General features: G+C 39.1%; 1 protein-coding gene across 1 annotated transcript in view; it reads right to left on the reverse strand.

The window, feature by feature from the left end:
* Window positions 1–19,701, reverse strand: part of TTLL11 (tubulin tyrosine ligase like 11) — a 197,085-nt gene that overhangs the window by 141,374 nt on the left and 36,010 nt on the right. Inside the window, exons 2-3 of the mRNA XM_037494722.2 lie at window positions 17,719–17,815; window positions 11,787–11,920 (exon numbers count right to left, since the gene is read on the reverse strand). Of these exons, the coding sequence (XP_037350619.2) occupies window positions 11,787–11,920; window positions 17,719–17,815 (231 nt within the window). The remainder of the gene's footprint in view (window positions 1–11,786; window positions 11,921–17,718; window positions 17,816–19,701) is intronic.

The raw sequence follows: 19,701 nt of genomic DNA on the forward strand, positions 1-19,701 counted from the left end.
GCATGAGAAGGAGCTTAAGCTTCATCCTTTGGCTGATCCATCAGGTGGTCCGCAGCCAGCCAAGTCAGCATATTGTCTCTAAGAAGGAAACCCGCGAGTGCCATCAGCTCAGCACTGGGTTCCTCGCTAAGTGTGGGGTCAGGACATGGAATGCGCGCTTCACGCGGCAAGTCTGCTTTCTGCTCGGCTCTGACCCACTTAGAGCTCCACATTTCCTCATTCCTAAACCCAGCGGAGAACATTATTCTCTGGGGTTTTTGCAAATAATGCACTTCATTCAGCCTTGAGGAGCTGAATCAATAAAAGCTAACTTCAGCTGGTAACTGGAGAGGAAAATGGAAGAAGCCCATGCTTGCTAGTTCCCTCCAAGAAATTGCAAGACGTTATTGAACAGGTTTTTGGCTTTATTCACTAAAAAATTCTTCTACTATGAAATACAAACTCCTTCACCATAATAAATACTGTTTTGATAACAAAACTGTACTTTTCTCAAATACCCAGATGGAAGACCATATGCAAAATAAACTCCAAGGAATTTTTTATTGGCCATCTGCTAAAACTGGAAAGAAAGCTTCCATCCTCTAGTCTTCACAAAAATTTCCACTAAGAATCCTACTTGCTTCCAGCTAGTGCCACCTGCTGATTATATTCAGGTACCAGTTTTGCAAATGGATATAGCAAGGGGGATGTGGGCCTCCCTCTTTCTTTAACAAAGTTAACTAAATCCTAAATGAAGCAAGAAATAAAATGCCTACAAAGTATTATTTGGTTTTGGAATATCTTACAGCAACTCACACCTCCTCTTGTGGCTGCCACGAATCACAAAGTGAAATCCCTGCACTAATAACTACCCGCTCCCTCCAACACACACCCTCACACTCACACACCTCTGGGACCTCCCTTCCAAGGCACTGATTGACAAAACATGGTTTACTGTCATAATGAAGTGTACTGTTGCTAAGAAAGTCTCATGTTTGGCTTTTCCTGGCAAAAATATAAAAATACACATCCTTCAGTATGGCAATTCCTCTTTGAGATCTCTATGAAGTAACGTAGGTACAGGTGTGTAAAGATCCCTATCACAGGTTGTTCTCCACAGCATTATTTATTGAACCAAAACTATGACAGCTACCTAAATACTCATCAACTACCTAAATGATTTTCAAAGACCTGGGGCATTCAGACACTGGAATATTATGCAGCACTGACAGGGAACAGTGTCTAAGACCTATCGGGTGGGCTAAAGAAGAGATTGTATGGTATAATTCGACTTTTTAAAAAGAAAAATCTCTGTTTGCTCCAGTGCATGTCTCTTTATACAGAGAAGAGCTCTGCACGGAGACACATGAACGTGTTCTAGTAGTTTCTGAGGCTCAGGAAATTTTTACTTTTGACTATACATTCCTCTATCATTTGAATCATTAATGTGAATGCATTGTTTTGGATTAAAACAAAGAAGATGTTAAAAACAAGAATGCCACATGTTTGCATCAGGTTTACTGCTAATCAAGCATTTATCATCATCAAATACTGGATGGCCACCATTACTTGGTGAGGATTTCTTCATTTAATAGGTGAAGAAATGGAGCTGACAGCAGACAGGCCTTGCCTGAGATCCATGAGGTATCGGGGACGGTGCCAGGGGCTTTCCAGCAAATGACTCTGCATGTGCCAGGCCCTGAGTCAGCAGATTCTAAATTAATGCCATTTTAGAGACCAATCTCACTTCCTATGAAGGAATTATCCGATCCAAAGTACTTTCAGCATCAGTCAAATGGACTCTGATGACTCTGGGCTTAGATGTGAAAACGGAAAGACCAGAGCAATCGCCAGGCCCTACCTCCCCATTTTACTGATGAGAACATCTCCCTCTAGATGGCTAAAGTCAGAAAGCCCACCGCTAAGCAACAAGCACTTTCTCAGGTCTTTGGCATCCATGCTCCATTTTCTCACTAAGCCTCCTGTCTGGCTTCCCATCTTGGCAAGCAGCACCTCTGCCAAATTCCTGAGTCATCTGCTTTCTTCCTTATCCCCTTCTCCAATCTGTCTGCAGTCCTACGGAGGACATCTTCTAAATAGTCTTCACATCTGGCTCTTCTCTGCCTAGTATTCCTGTCTCAGCATCTGATCATAACATCAGCATCTCTTTTACCCAGACAAGTAGAGTCCACTCCTCTGCCCTCCCAAATCTACTCTATCCTTTGCCAACAGGTTTCTATTACTAAAATCTGCCCAACCTCCTCCCCACCCTGACATAAGAGCTATCCCTTGTAGAGCTCGCCAACCTGGCATCCCAGGCCCTCCATGATCTCATCGCATCCACCTCATACCCTCTTCCTCTAAGCTCCAGGAACACCAAGCTTATTGTCATTCCAACATGCCATAGTAGCTCATGCCTATGCATCTTTGCACAAGCTTAAATTTGGGCTGGAGTGCTCTTCTTTGGCTAGTAAGGTAAACTCATTATTTCAAAATCAGGTCAATTACCACCTCTACCAGGAAGTCTTCTTTCTTCCCTCCATTCCTTCTGCCCTCTACCCTACCCATGTTTACCCTCTTGTCGCACTAAGAATGTTTTACTCCTTTCTCTGGAATATGCCTGTGCCCTACACACAGATGTATTCAAATACTCTCCTATATTATGGTACAGGAGGCAAAACTACTGGCTCTGGAATCAGTCTTTTAAGCTGTGCTACCTTGGCAAAAATACTTGACCCCTCTGTGTAACCGTTTTCTCTCTTATGAAAAATCCTATTGGGATTGTTGAAGAATTTTAAATTATGTAATCCAATTTAAAAGTCTCAATACAGGGCCTCCCCGGTGGCGCAACGGTTGAGCGCTGGGTTGCGAAGCTGCCCGCGGCCTCTGCGGCGCCGGTTCGATCCCCGGCTGCTCTCCAGCCACCGGAGGAGGGTCCCACATGGTGCGCAGACCTTTCCTGCCGCCCGCTGCTCCCCTCAGCAGTGTACCTCGTTCCTTCTGCCTGCTCTGCTCCCCGCTCTGGCTCTGGTGAATTCTCTCACCCTCCCGCGCTTCTGACTGTACCCAGTGCATGTATAAAAAAACAAACAAATAAATAAACAAAATGCCTTAATAAAAAAAAAATTTTAAAAAAAAGTCTCAATACATGCTGTTACTTTTATTGTTACATAATGCTTTCATTCATAGGACTTCCACTTTCATCCAAGGAGCAGTAACAGAAATTAGATTTACTCTCCCACCTGAATCAACTAAAACATGGACAAAATAGATTAAACAATGCGTCGCAAGGGACTGGACATCAGGCAACAATGGACAGCGATTGCTGACAAATGGAAATCAAATGATGTGAGTCCTATGGTTGCCCCAGTTTGCTGCCTTCACAGAGAAATTCCAGCCCAGTGGACTCCAAGTGGAGAAAATGTGACTGGAGACACTAAGATGGCTGCAGTTCTTAGGACAGGGCACTGGAGGGAAGATTTCATCATAAAGAGAGAACTCTGGAGATCCACAGGGGTTCTCTATTGTATATTTAACTGAGTATAGATCATGCATGTATGTGAGGAAACTGAGGCCAAGGGAAGAGCTACCCAAAAGGGGGAGGAAGCAATACCTTGTGCCCATACAGAGCTTGAACTAGCGTCTGTTCTCACCACTCAGACTGCAAAACACCATGATTGACGTAGTATTAGGTAGCGCACACATAAGATTCTTGCCTCAGTAGTGAGGAATAAATTGCCTTAGACTGAGCACTGCTCCATTGCTACTAACAAACCTTCAAAACAAGAGCCAAAATCTATTTCCAAGTAACTTAACTGGGTCTCACAACAACATTCAAGTATATTTATAGGAATGTAAAAATATACAACATCCAAATAAGGTAAGGTTCTCCCTGTCTGGCATCCCATTAAAAATTACCAGGCATAAAAAGAAACAAGGAAATTTGAGCCATAAGAGAAAAATCAATCAAAACTAGCCCAGAATGAACACAGAATTAGAATTAGCAGACAATGACATTAAGATAGTTTTATAATGCATTTCATATGTTCAAAACATAAGCTCCAAAAATATTGAAAATATAAAAAGACCCAAATCTAACTTCTATAAATAAAAACTACAATATGTGAGATGAAAAGTAAAACAAATGGAATTAACATCATATTGATTCTAAAGATATAAAAATTGGTGAACATGAAGACAAAGACTATAGTCTTATGAAACTCCCCAGGATAATACAAAAATTTTTAAATGATCATAATATCAGTGAACTGAGTGAAAACTTCAAATGATCTAATATGTCTGTAACTGAAGTACCCCAAAGGAGAGGAGGTGGGAGGAACAAAAAAAATCTGAAGAAATAATGAGAAGTATTTTTCAAATTTTATGAACATTATAAACTCACAAATACAAAAGTCCAGTGAACCCAAACATGAAAAAAAAAATAAATAAACCAGAAGATATCATAATCAAATTGTTCAAACCAGCAATAAAGAGAAAATATTAAAAGCAGTCAAAGAAAAAGAACATTATATACAGAAAATCAAAGATAAGGACAAAAATGGATTTTTTTCAGAAATACAAGCAAGAAGACAGAGAAACAATGTATTAAAAGCACTGAAAGAAAAAAAATGTCAACCTTGAATTCTATATGCAGAAAAAATAACTTTCAAAACCAAAAGCAAAAAATAACCACAAGACAACCAAAGGCAAATAAATTTTAAGAAATACAAAGAATGAAAGAATTCATCACCAAAATACCCTACTAAAGAAATGCTACAGAAAGCTCTTTTAGGCAAAAAAAAAAAAAAATGATGTGGATCTAAACAAAGGGGACAAAAACACCAGATATAGTAACCATGAGTATATATGTGACTTTTTCTTCTCTTAGTTTAAATATCTTTTAAATACAATAGATTAATTGAACAAAAATAGTAACTACATAGTGGTGGGTTTATAACTTGCATAAAAGCAAAGTGTGTAACAGCATAAAAATCTGAGGTGGGAAAATGGAATTATATTAAAGCCTTCATATAATTTAAAGGTAGATCATGATAAATTAAAAACGTACACTATAAACCCTTAATTAACCATTAAAAATAGAGAGAGGCAGCTATGAAAAATAAGAAAAATTGGAGGACTTAACACTACCCTGATTTCAAGACTGATTATGAAACTACAGTACTAAGACAGTGAGGTATTGGCATAAAGATAAATAATATATAAGTGGAATAGAATACAAAGAATTCAGAATAACACACATACTTGAGCATCCCTTCAACATAAGTGCAAAGGAAATTTGGGGGAGAAAGATTGCTATTCTCATCAAATGTTTCTGAAACAATTGGATATTAATATGCAAAAAATAGTTCACATACACAAAACTTAACTCAAAATGAATCAGATATAAAATTGAAAATTACTAAATTTCTAGACAAACTCACAAGAGAACATCTTGTGAGCCTGGGTTAGGTAAATATTCTTATATATGACACCAAAAGCATGATCCATTAAAAAGCAAATCAATGAAGTAGACTCCTTAGAATTAAAAACTTGCTCTTTCAAAGATACTATTAAGGGCCTCCCTGGTGGCGCAAGGGGTTAAGATGCAACCTATAAAGCTATCCGCAGCCACTGCAGCACAAGTTCGATCCCCAGCCAGGGAGCAACACACATGGTGCAGCAGACGTCTCCTGACTCGCCCGCTGCTCCCCTCAGCAGTGTATTTCAGTCAATCTATCTGTTCTGTTCCCCACTGTCTCTGGTGAACCCTCTCACCCCCAATGCCTCTGGCCTGTACCCCAGTTCTTGTATGCATAAATAAATAAATCTTAAAAAAAAAACAAAAAAAACCAAAGATACTATTAAAATAATGAAAAGACAAGGCATAGACACGGAGAAAATATTTGCAATTTTATAAATTTAAATATCTATAAATATAAGTATATATATATATATATATATATATATATATATATATACCTGTACACAAAATAAAGAACCCTTGAAATTCAATAATATACTTAGATGGCAAATAACCACATGACAAGATGGTCAACATCATTAAAATTAGGAAACACAAATTAAAACTAATGAGAAAACTCTTACTATATGCCTATTAAAACGGCTAAAGTTAAAAAAAACGATTTCCAAGTGTTAGCAAGGATGAAGAAGCACTAGAGGACTCACACATTGCTGATGGGACTATAAAATGGCACAATCACATTGAAAAACCAATTGATACTTTATTTAAAATAAAATTTTAAATTAAAACCTACTATTAATATATGATCCAGACATTCAATATTTAAGCATTTACTCAGAGGAAATGAAAACACATGTCCATACAAAAACTTATACAAGGATAGCCACGGAATCTTTATTTGTAATAGGCATACACTAGAATCAATCCAAATGTTCAGCAGCGGTTGACAGTGTAATAAGCAAACTGTGGTATACTTACATATTCAAAGAATAATCAATAAAAGTAATGAATTATTGATGAATACTACAACATAGATGAATCTCAAAATAATTACATTGAATGAAAGAACCCCCAAAAGATCACCTGCTGTGTGACTTCATTTGTATAAATTACAAACTAATCTTGACAAAAAGTCAAACCATGATTGCCTGGTGATGGGAGGTAGACCACAGGGAAGGGAAGAAAGGAAAGATTACAAAGGGACATTAAGAAGAATTCTGGGGGAATGGATAGATTCATTGTTTAGATTGTGGGGATGATTTCATGCATTTTTACATTTATCAAATAGTATAACTAAAATATTTTCAGTTTATTAAAACATTTTCAGTGTATTATTTCAGTTATTAATTAAAATGATTTTTAAAGTATGAGACAAATAGGTTATCTGCAAAATCTCAAAATAGACAAATAGGTTATCTGCACAATAATATCTCAAAATATCTCTGCACAATAATACTTAATGATGAAAAAGTCACTGTCATAACTTTACAGTAGAGAAACCTAGCAAATACTACCTCAACGAGGGAATCAAAGTTATCACCAGAAATGACATCTTAATATCATGTCCCTCCTGATGCTACATTGAGGAGGTCACATCATTTTTACACAAAAATATGTGTAATCTATGTCTATTCATGAAAAAAATCAGACAAAACTAAATGCAGGGATGGCCAAAAAAATAATGATTGGCTGATTCTCTTCAAAAGAGTCAAGGTCACAAAAGACAAAGACAGACTAAGGAACCATTACAACTTGGAGGAGCCTAAGGAGAAATGTCAATTAAATGCAGTGAGAGAACATGGTGTGGAGCCATGACAGAAATAAGACATTAATAGGACAATAGGACAAAATGCAAATAATAGGACAAAAATGCAAATAAGATGTGTAAATTATTTAGTAATATTATATCAATGATAACTTTCCAGTTTCAGTAATTGTATAATATGTTAACATGAGGGAAGTTAAATGAAGGAAATATGACTACTCGCTATATAAAAATCTTTGCAACTTTTTTGTAAGTTTAAAATTATTTCAAAATAATTTTTAAAACTGAAGGCAAAATAAAGACATTTTCAAACAAACAGAAGCTGAGAAAATCTGTCACAAGCACACCTGCACTACAAGAAATTTATTAAAGAAAATTCTTCAAGTCAAAGGAAAATAATTCCCAGATGAATTCAAGAACCACATAAAGGAATGAAGAATGCTGAAAATGTAAATATACAGGTAAGTATAGAAGCCAAATATATTCATCTTTTAGTCTCTGCATAAGATAATTAGCTTTCAAAGCAAAAATAATAACAATGTATTGTGAGGTTCATAACATAAAAGTAAAACATATCGCAGTAGCATAGAGGATGAAAATGGGAATACAAGCATACTGGTGTAAGGTACTTATAGTTTACTTGAAGTATGTAATACATACTGATAAATGTGATAAAGATGTATTGTAAACCCTAGATTCTAAGACTAAAACCGAAACCATTTTTAAAAAAGGTGTAGCTGGTAAACATAAAGAGGAAAAAAAATAATAAAAAATCCAATTAATGTAAACATAGGATAAATAAAAAAGAAATAGCAAGATGATTTACTTGAATACAGTAACACTGATGATTACATTAAGTGTAAATGAGGTAAGCAGGCCAATTAAAAGGCAGGGATTGTCAGATTAGACAAAAGACCAAAACCCAATCACATGCTATCAACAAGAAACACTCTTTAAAGATGCAGATACATTAAAGTAAAATAATGGTAAAAATACATATATATATTATGCAAACACTAACCCACAGCAAACCCAAAGTGCTATATTAATAACAGAGTCAACTTTAGGACAAGGAAAGTTACCTTATAAAGGAGCCACATCATCAAGGTAGTAACAGAGCTTTAAAATACACAATGTAAAAACTGACAGAACTAAAATAAGAAGCAGACAAATTACAGTGAGCATTGGAAATTTCAATAAACCCAGTAGCTAATAGATCAAAGATGCAGTAAATTGCTAAGGAAGACATACAGTACCAAGAACTAACTTCAACTAATTGACAATTATAAGATGCTGTACCAACAAATCAAGAATATATACTGTTTTCAAGTACATATGGAACATTCTCAAACAGTATGGGCCACAAGACAACTTTCAGTAAATTTTAAAGGATTGAGATAATAATCAATATACTCTCTGATGTCAACAAGATTAAATTATAAATCAATGAAAAAAGATACTTGGAAAATTTCAAAATTATTTTCATAATTAAACAACACATTCCTAAATAAACCATGACTGAAAGAAGAAACTCCAAGGGAAATTAGAGAACATTTTGAGATGAGTGATAATGAAAATATAATATACAAAAAATTTTAGATGCATCTAAAGCACTGCTTAGAGAGAAAATGCATTGCTTTAATATTTAAAGACCAATGAATCAAACTAAGTCATATAAGTTCAAATTTTTAAAGTCAACTGGGATATTTATAACTAGCAACAAACAACTGGAAAGTGAAAGTCAAACAACACCACTTAAAATAGCATAAAAAAGAAAATATTTGGGGATAAATTTAACAAAATGTGTGGATGACCTGTACTCTGAAAACTATAAAACATTGCAGAGACAAACTAAAGAAGATTTGAAGAAAGAAGGAAAAATCATGGATTAAATGACTTTACATTGTTAAGATGGCCACTGCTCCAGACTGATCTGCAAATCCAGTGCAATTCCAACCAAAGTCCCAGCAGGATTCTTTGTAATTTTGATTACAAAATTGATATGGAAATGCAAAGGACCTATAATAGCCAGAGCAATATAGAAGATAAATAATGTAGGAAGATTCACCTAACTTGATTTTCAAGACTGACTATAAAACTATAGTAACTAAGATAATATGCAATATTAGCATAAGAGTAAACATACAGATGAGTGGAACAAAACGGAGTCCAGAAACAGACCAAAACATATGTGTCAGTTGGTTTTCAACAAGGATATCAAGCCAATTTAATAGAAGAAATGACAATCAATTCAACAAAAGATGCTGAAACAACAGAATATTCAAATAAAAATAAGTAAAACTTTAACCTTATTCTCACAAAAACTAACTTGAAATGGATCATGGAAAATACAAAAGTTAAATCTACAAAGCATGTAGAAAAAAAGTAAAGTCTAAACTCTTCATAACTTTTAGTTAGGTAAAGATATCTTAATGTTACAAAAAGCAGAAAATATGAAAGAAAAAACTCATAAATCAGCTTCCTCAAAATTAAAAACTTTTGCTTTGCTCTTCAAAGTTAAGACTTGGAAAAGTCAAGTGCGATAAAATATTCACAACATATATACAAATACATAACAATACATATATGAAAGACTTGTCTCTAAATATATAAAGAACCAACAAGCTAAAAATAAGATGCTCATTAAAATAAGCAAAAATTTTGAATATACACTTAACAAAAGAATATATTCAAATATTGAAAAAGCATTTGAAAAGATGCTCAACATCTAGTCATCGGTGTGGGGGGGGGGTGTAAATTAAAACCATAAAGATACACAACTGTAATTAGCCAGAATGCCTAAAATTCAAAAGACTAACAACATCAAGTACTGGCAATGGCCTTGGACAACAGAACTCGCACACTTGGATGGTAGTAGAAAGTGGTAAGCCCACTTCAGAAAACAGTTTGGCAACTTACAAAGTTAAACATACACAAACCATGCAGCCCATAAATTCCAGTCCTAGTTATTACCTAAGAAAAATAAAAACTAATATCCACAAAATAGTTGGCCATGATTAGTCATTGCAGTTTTATTTCTAATATCCCCCAAATTGAAATAACCCAAATGTCCACTCATTGGTGAAGGGATAAATAGATTGTGGTATATTCATACTATGGAACTCTACTCAGCAATAAAAATATGAACTACTGATCTACACAACAAACATGGATGAATCTCAAAAATATAATTCTGAAAAAAAAATGAAATAGACTTCAAAGATACCTACTATATGGTTCTTGAACAGGCAAAACCAATCTATAATAAGCGTGCAGATCAGAGGCTGAGGATGGACAGCAATGAGACACAGAGGAACTTCTGAGGATGATGGAAATGGTCTTTTTACTTATCTGATTTTGAAAACACAGTAGGTATCTTATTTAAATTTGGCCTTCAGGAATAGTTAGGTATCGATGTAAAATGGGAAAGAAAGGTATGAGCCACAATAACATAAGCAGAGCACAGAAGTGAGAAATTGGGGAGCAAGTGTAGGGTAGAGTTGATAGTTTATTTTTTAAATTAATGTTACTGAAGCATACTTTGCACACCAATTTGAGGTTCGTAATTCCATGTATACAGACCCACATGATCAACATCCCATAGAGCTTTCTTTTATATTTTGTAAATCATAATTTTATTACAAACTTTATAAATCAGTGTTAAACAGAAGACAACAAGGAGGCAAAGAGGTAGATTCCAAAACCTTAAGTGTTGAAAGCCGCTCTAGGGGCAAAGTACTCCTTCTTGGGCAAATCACTTCATTTCTCAAAGCTTCTATTTCCTCGTCCATAAAATGGGGATAATAACACAAGCAACTTCACAAGATTGCTGTAAGGACTAAAAGGAGTAACAGTACGCGTCTAGCACAGTGCCGGGAGCATGGTAGGATCAACAATCAGGCGCTTGTTGTTAGTTATCCTCAGAGGGAGGAGCTTGGAGCCTGTCGCTCAAGACTTTGAAGCAGCCCTCAATGAAACCATTGACAGGCCAACCAGAATGGCCGCTCTGAATTTAGCTCCACTCCTGGCTGTGTTTCACAACCAAGCGTTTTGTACTCCAATATATTGCTTTGATCTGGGTCATCTAAAAATTGCTTCTGGAATAAATTTAAGCCAGGACCCTTAAAAGCTTTCCCCCTCATTTTGTCTCACCTACATCAATGCAGCCTGACTTCCCACATTTCATACCATGAGATGCTGGGGACACCCCAGCTCTAGGACACGTTTCCACAGCCCCAGTGCCCTTCTGGGCTCTACCAGCTGCTCCAGCTTTTTTCCCTCCAGATGCCCTGACTCCATGACCCAGCTCCCACTATCAGCCTCAGGCCTGTCTCCTCTGGTCAAGACCGGTTTCCTCAGTTTACCTACCTGTCACCCTAACCGTGCTACTCTGCAAGCTGCCTTGGTTGCTTCCAACACCTACTTGTGTACTATTAAGACACCCCCGCAGCTGTCTCAGCTTCCTGGGGATACCTTGCCCCAGCTCCCAGCACACAGGACCCAGGACACAGTTGCAACCATGACGTAATTCAAGGGTCGTGGGGACAGAGTGCCATCTACCTGAGCAACAAAGAGTTGGAACTCGTCAGGCAGAATCCATGAGCGAGGGTAGAAGTTGTACTCCTCTGGAAAGAGATTCTGCATGATTCTCACCGCTCTGCTCAGAGTAATTTTACGCACCATCTCCGTCATGCCTGGGGAGAAGAGAAGCTGTGAGGTTTTAACAACAGTGGGCCACTAGCTATAAAACAGCCATTATTGGGGACTTTCAAAACCACCCACCCAACAGATTCACTTTTTCAGACAGGATTAAAAAAGGTATGAGTTGTTCCCCGCAGCGGTGACTCGGTTTGGAAAGATGTACCAAACTAATGAAAAACTTGAGCTAACGGACAGATGATTTTTTTCTCCTGATAAAAATGAAGCATCAGTCTGAAAGAGTGAATTTCCAACCCAGTTTATTATTCCACTTTGCCAGTCCCCTGGATCACGAATAAAGAGAAGCATTTATATCTTGCACTTAAAACTCAAGGTCCTCTTTGATTTGGGACCAGCAAACATACTTGTGAGATTCTTTCCATCTTATTTTATAGCCTAGAGAATATTATCTAGTGGATTCTTGGTTATTTTATGAGAAGCTTAGTGAAGCTGCTTTGTTTAAATCTTTCATGAGTATTAAAGAAATGGCACAGAAAAATATATACCTTTCAGCACAAAATCCGTCTCCTTGAATTAAGGACAGGAAGTAAAAAGGATATCAGCATAAATTAGAGTTTTTGGAGGAAAATGGAATCCGTAGGAGTTCTTCAGTTTAAAGTACTGAGGCTGACATTGATCAGATCTCATTAATATGCCCAGAGGGGACTGAAATGTCTCACTTATAAAACATTTTCAAAGAACAGTGCATTTTTTTCCTCGGCACACCTTTAGTAACTCTGACAAGGGAAGACAAGGAGTCTCCTCTACAAGTTGAAAGGCAACTTTCAAGCTAACAAGGAAAAATTATTTTTAAATATTACCACGCTTATTTCTTAAGGCAAAGATCACTGCTAAAAATGGAGACTACCACTGGCCTCTCCGTGAGAAAGGCTAAATAGTTCCATTACTGACACTAGAGATGTGCTTAGCACAGTTATTTTTAGTAGAAAGCACAGAGGTTCGTGCCAGCTTGGCATGTCCAAATTATCACACATTCCAAATGGGCACAGACAGAAAGAACGAGGTTTCTCTAAACTCCTTTCTCAGGAGGCATCGGGCGAACATTCAAGAGTGAAGGTTGAATAACCTCTTCCTTGTTTTCCTCGGCGTATTAAAAAGAGCAATAAACCTCCAGATCACAGCTTCAAGATTGCAGTGCCCAGGTTCTTGGTTCTTGGTTGGAAGGTGATAGAGATGAATTAAGTAAGAAATAAAGGAGCTTAAGAAGTACCAATAAACTGTGCTCTAGATTCTTCCATATTAAAGAAAACTCACTGAGGACGCTGTTCAGAGCTTCCCAAGAAATAAGCATGCATCTGGAAAATCACAGCTATTTCCTTTCATTTACCCCAGGTAATTGGAATTTTTGAATCATAAACACTGGAGCTGAGCATTTTAAAGTACAGGAGACAAAATTTCAACTTGTTTTTTTGAACCTTTTTACTTGTATTTAAGCAGCATTTTAGCGATAGTGTTCAAGTACAAACCTCACAACTGACTAGCATACCGCACCCCACAGCAGAGGGACGATGCCTCCAGACAGATGGGAAGGTGGTGTGACATCTCCTGTGTGTTAACAGTGGTGTAAGGGAAAGAGTCTCTTTCCGAAAAATACAAGAAGTGCACTGAGTACAGGAGTCAGATTTTGATGTTCCAGAAGGTTCCATGAAAGTCAAGGTCCAGCCAGTGGAGTATATACTCATTTTAAATCTGCAAAGGCCCCTTTTGTAACGTGGGTCATCGGGCCCCACAGGAGCTAGTAGGACTGTTTCCCACATTACCTGTACGTCTGTCTCCAGGCCGTTCTCTACTGAAAACAGTCCTCCTTAGAAGCACATCCCTACGAGCCAACAGTCACCTTTCCCAACACATCCAGCATGTGGGTTGCAGTCTGCTCACCCCTACTCCTGCCTAACCCGCTAACTCCAGGAGGCACCAGTGCAAACCTCCTTCTCTCTGCTTACTTTGGAAACCTTTGTTTCTCCGCCAAGTCTAAGCTGTGTTCCCAACCAACGCTGCCAGGAAGAGTGTCTCCCCCACCTCATTAGACCCCACGAGGAGCCTGTGGCTGGTTCAAAGACAGATGTGGGGAGCCGTCACTTGTTTCTCAGTGAGGTGCTGACCACAGTAGCTGTGCTCCTAGCTGACCCCGGAGTAAATGTCTGCAAAGGGGTGGGGGCCATTGGCAGCCCTCCTTTCTCTAAGCACCTACAGCACGTGACCTCTAGGGCAACCCCTACCCTAGGCTCTGGGACTCAGGTCATAAAGTGGACGCTCTAGGGGAAACCATGAGATCTCCCCACTTCTAACTTTGGCCTTGACTCTCTGCTCCACTTAGGTAAATAGAATTTCAACTGTTTTTCTGAGGTGTCATTGCTTTGTCCCCAAAATTTGGTAACCTGTCTTTGGTTCCTAGTGCCTAAGTGGCTGCCTTAGCAATGTCGTTGCCATGCTCTCTTCAGTGTCCTTCCTCAGTCCCTCCCAAGCCTGCCCTACAGGGGACGGGTCCTCCTGCCGGTGGCTAGCCCAGTGTCTGGGGTCCAGCTACCCACTAATAGATCCTTGTGAGCTGACTGCCTACCTTCTTCTCCACAAGGTCTGCCCCTAACGTCCCTATAGTGGCAGTTCCCCTAACAACTGGGAAAGTCCTTAACTCCATTTGGGGCTTCTTCGGGCCTGCGTCCTTCAGTCTGCTGCAAGGACTCATCCCACGTGCAGTTACATGAGCGTCAAGGCTTGGCCCTCGGGCTGGCCCACACAGACCTACTTTGACCCAATTAAAACAAACAAAATCTGAGTCAGGTTGGGAGCACTGCTGAATCCAAACATCACTCCTGATTATAATTCTTGGCCAAAGCACACGGCAGCCCCCAAACAGCAAGCACCCCCATCAGGGCCACCTCCTCCTCTCTGTTTCCACTGCCCCAGGCTCAATCATTCTTGGGCCGGATGCTGCAACAGCCTCTGAGCTCTGGGTCCTCCCTCAGCCTCCCCAACTGCCCCTGGTAGCTTCCCCTTTGGCTGATCTTTGCGACATGCACGCTGGCCCATGTGTCAGTCTGGGCTTAAAAATTTCTGTGGCACCCCATGACCTTTGGCCCCTACCTATCACCTCTGTCCTCCCTATCACACTTGCCCTTTTCGAGCCATCCTGAGCCACACGCTCTTCACTGAATGACAGGCAAATTCCTCCCTGGAGCCCTCCCCCTCTGACAGAAAGTCCCCTCATGGGGTAGGTAGTTCTTAGGAACCACCTGCCAGGAGCCCACCCCCCCACATCCCAGACCTGAAATGCAGCAAACAAAACAAAAACAAAAAAGACTGTTGCTCATAAGCTGAGAATCGACAGTTCTGAACTTTCTCAAAATAAAGACATATGTAAATCGGATTATTTTTATAGAAAGTCTTAATTCATCAGTTAAGATACAATCACAGATCTCGAAGGAAATTGCCCATAGAAAAGTGGCTAAAATCTAATGTGCTGACACAAAGAAAATAAATCACTTCCATATGCGTAACCAGAGGCTTTCAGCTTTCAGCTCGTGGAGTGTTTGCTCTTGCCTGGCTCCTCCTCAGGAATTTACTCTAAGTAATAGAAACGGTGCTTTTGGAGTAATGGGATAGCCGAGGGACAGGAGATAAGCTTGGATGCAAACTGGAGCTGCAGCACAGATTGTCCCGTAATGGCCCCGGGGCGCCGGGTGGCTGTCTGTCACCGGGCAGAGGGCGGGACAGCACGGCCCACTGCCTAGAAGTTCCAGAGCCAGCTTTGTCATTAGAGCTAATTAATTGCTGTTAGTAAAGTGGAAAATCGTCTGTTCTTATCACTGGCATGTGGAATACGGGAGGGCGAACGAACGTGCTCCCAGGGAATGAACAGTGGCAGCTATTTTCATGTAACTGGTCCTTTAGGTTTGTTTGGTCCTAGCAGGTGCTCCAGTGTCGAGCCATAGCTGCTACTTCTTCCCTGCCATTTGAGAAGGTCTGAGCAAATGGGAAAAGATACATTTTCATTTGCACATGAAATGTAAAGTTTCATTTCCTGATTCATGCTTCAAGAGCTCCTGTCATATCCAAAGAGCTGTTTTCTCCCAATTCTGTTTGCCCGTGTTTTCGGTGGCATTAAAGGTCACCTTTTCTGAGCAGCAACCCGGAGAAAATACAGGTTGTCTCTTGCAACTGGTGTGCGAAGACCCTGGCTGCAAGGTTTGTCCTTGTTCCCTGACAAAACCCTTTCTCTTCCTCAAGGGCAGATCTGACCTTGGGCTAATTTTCTGGTTTCCCTGGAAACCAGTAAAAGTGGAAATTTAGCTGCTCGCTACTGGACAACAAAATCTATGTCCCTGTGTAAATACCAAGGGAAGACGAAGCTCTGGGTCTTCCTGGATCTAGAGGCTCTTGTAACACAGTATGTTGTTGCGGGGACCCTGGGTCTGTGCCGGGCGTAGTTACAAGACACTGGCTGGTGGGAGAGGGTCTTAGCCAAGATGGACCATCACCCACCAGAGCAGAGTTCACACTTGAGGCGCCAATGACTAGGCCCTGGAACACTGTGAAGACACTGCCCTGCAGAGAAATGCCTGCATCACCCAGAGGCAAGCTTGCTTCCTGCACAAGGTCCTGGGTGAGCGTCAGCCCAGTGAGGTGCAAGGAAATCTGCGGCTTAGTGGAAAACCCACGGCACCCCGAGGCATGAAGGAGGTGAGAGTTTGGGGCTTCCTGAGAGGTGTTTTCTTAAAAACGTAGCAGAGGATGCTGAAGAAAAAAGAGTAAATTGAATCTCCTTAAAATAAGCAAAAAGATAATGATGCCAAGAGAAAACACCTTCTAGTCCAGCACTACATGCTGCTGGCAACTATGTAGAACCGATACCCCAGCCTGGCTAGGGCTTGGGGGATAAATACCGAAATACATTGAGGCTTTGTTAAATGTGGGATGGGATTCAGGGTGATGCTCTTTTGAGAAATTATTATTGTGGTATGCATGGTTTGTCATATTATGTTACAATTTCTGAAAATAAGTGACAGACCTTCAGGCTGTAATCATGCCCAGCTTAACCAAATGTTCCTTTCTCACCAACTCCTGGAGCTGACCCTAACCTCCCTTTTCCTCAGCCATAAAGATGATGAATAACAATCCAAGCATCAGAGAGGGGATAGAGAGCAAAAGTAAAATGAAGTGGTGTATGGGGGTGCTAGAAGTGGAGCCAGGGCATGTATATTCAAATGTTGATTAGGCCACTTTTCTGGCACCAAGGGACTGAGATAATGTCCTCAAGTTCAAGGCAGACGCTGTCTGCCACCATCCCTAGCGCAGAGACTGGTGTGCTGGGTTTTTAAATGAGACCTCCCAATAAGAGACTTCAAGAAAAGGGAAGCTGCTAACCCATTTCTGTGATTCTGTGATTGAGTCCTAGGCTTTTAGTACTTCTGTTTCTGCAAACTATTTGACTGAAATGTTCTTTTTTCTTTTTTTCTTTTGAGACTACAGTTCCCTCATTACACCCCATATTATATCTACAACTTAAAAGGTGAAAATCATGTGCTTCCAGTGGAACTAGACCAGCAAAGCCTGTTTTCTTATGCTCTGAACCTCCAGTCTTCAAGCCTTGGGCGGGTGAAGTCCCGATCACCTCCCTCCCCAAGGTAATGTCCCTGAGGCAGAATGCAGGCAGCGATTCCCAATTAAGAGTCCTTGACTTTCATCTGCAAACACTGTCATGTTTTTATAGAAGAATGTACCCTTAGACTCAACCCTAGAAATACTTTTAAATGCCAACAGTAACAGCTGATACCTGGAAACTTGTTCACTTGACCGGAGAATATGTCATTGTCATGAAATGAAACTCCATGCCAGTAGATGTCACAAGGCAGACGTCGGCCAAATGGGAACTAGAGGAAAGAGGAAATGTGATTAGTACAAGGACAACAGGAGCCGCTCCCACACTGAGTGCCTGTTATGTACAGTCCTGGCACCCTGGCCTACATCGTGTGACCGGATGCTCGTATAGGACACATGCAGGAGGTAGTGATATAATTTCCCGTTTCATGGGTGAAGAAACAGATTGAGACAGGCTGAGTAACTTGCTCAGGATCACAGCCCCTGAAGGGCGGAGTTCTGATTCTGTGTGGCAGGCACTGCTAGTAACTTTAAAGGCACTCTTCCCATTTTAATCCTTATAACTACCCTAAAAAGAATTAGTCCCATTTTACTGATGAGAAAATCAGCGCTGAGAAAGAGCTGGTAAGGGAAGGAATCAGGATTTGAATTCAGGACTATTGAAATCCCAAAACATATTCTTCTTTCACTGAAAATTGTAATTCTGAACCCACTGCCAAAAGACTGATTTCTCTCTCTCTTGGTAGTTCATATGTACAACCAACTTGGTAAAAGTCTAAATGGGGAGAAATGCCAACACATTTCATAAAATCATTTGATTTTTCTGTTCTAAGCCCATAGTCAATCAGAATGTTTATCAACTCTAGGTTGAGAGGATTAAACTCTGATGGAGGAATACAGAATTACTCATAAAATGGTGGCAACACCATGCTTTCCAAATATTCCGAATTAAAATAAAGGTAAACAGACTTAAGCCCTTTAAATCATTCACACTATTCAAAATTGTGCCAAAGTAAAGCATAAGTTACATACTCTATTAGCATTAACAACTGTCATCTATAATTTATAGCATTTCACTCATTTTCTTTGCATCCAATAGATTGAAGTTATTAATTCAGTACTCATAAATATAAAGAGATACAACATATGTTGTTTTCTTCCAGCTGTTACATGCTAATATGAAAAGGGAAGAAAAACTTCACCAGAAAGTTCTCTCTAAAAAGCAGACTATCCAAGGGGCTCTCCTGCCTGTAATGTGAGGCTAACATTTGTGTCTGTGGAATTGATGCTTCCTTATTACCCTTCTGGTTGCCTGCAATCCTTGCCACTCTCCTGAATCCCAAATCAACCCTTCAGTAAGAAGTGCCTTTAGCTCATTCAGTTTTGAGAAACTATCTTTATTTTAAGACCTATCCTTCCAATTATTACTATGTGCTAGACACTTTGCTAGATCTTAGAATATAAAAAAATACAATTATAAATGGATCCCAGTCTTATAATCCCACCTTTTTTAAAGTTCTTTTTAAAAACAACTTCATACTCAATGATAAAAGACTGAGTAACATCATACTCAATGATAAAAGACTGAAAGCCTTCCCTTTAAGATCAGGAATTGGACACTGCTCTTCAACACATTATTGAAAGTTCAAGCCAGAACAATAGGCAAGAGAAAGAAATAACAGGCATCCACATGAGGAGGAAGAAGTAATTCCCTCTGTTTGCAGGTGATATGATCCTATCTGTAGAAAATCTTACAGGTATGCACGCATGCACATACACACACACAAACTGTTAGAAATAATAAATTCAGTAAAGTTTCAAGTTATAAAATAAACACATAAAAATCAGTTGTTTTTCTATACTGGCCATGAACAACCCAAAAATAAAATTAACAATTCTTTTTATAGTAGCATCAAAAAAGAATAAAATATTTGGGCATTAACCAAGAAAGAGAAAGACTTAGAGAAAATTATGAAATGTTGCTGAAAGAAATTAAAGATGGAAAAATATCCTATGTTCATGGATTGAAAGATTTCATATTGTTAAAATATCAATTCTACCTAAAACAATATACAAATTCAATGTAATCCCTACTAAAACCCCAATGAATTTTTTACAGAAATAAAAAAAGTATACCCTGAAATTCATATGGAATTTC

Source organism: Talpa occidentalis, unplaced genomic scaffold (assembly GCF_014898055.3).
Source record: "Talpa occidentalis isolate TD23 unplaced genomic scaffold, MPIMG_talOcc4v2.1 talOcc4.7, whole genome shotgun sequence".
Taxonomy (NCBI): Eukaryota; Metazoa; Chordata; class Mammalia; order Eulipotyphla; family Talpidae; genus Talpa; species Talpa occidentalis.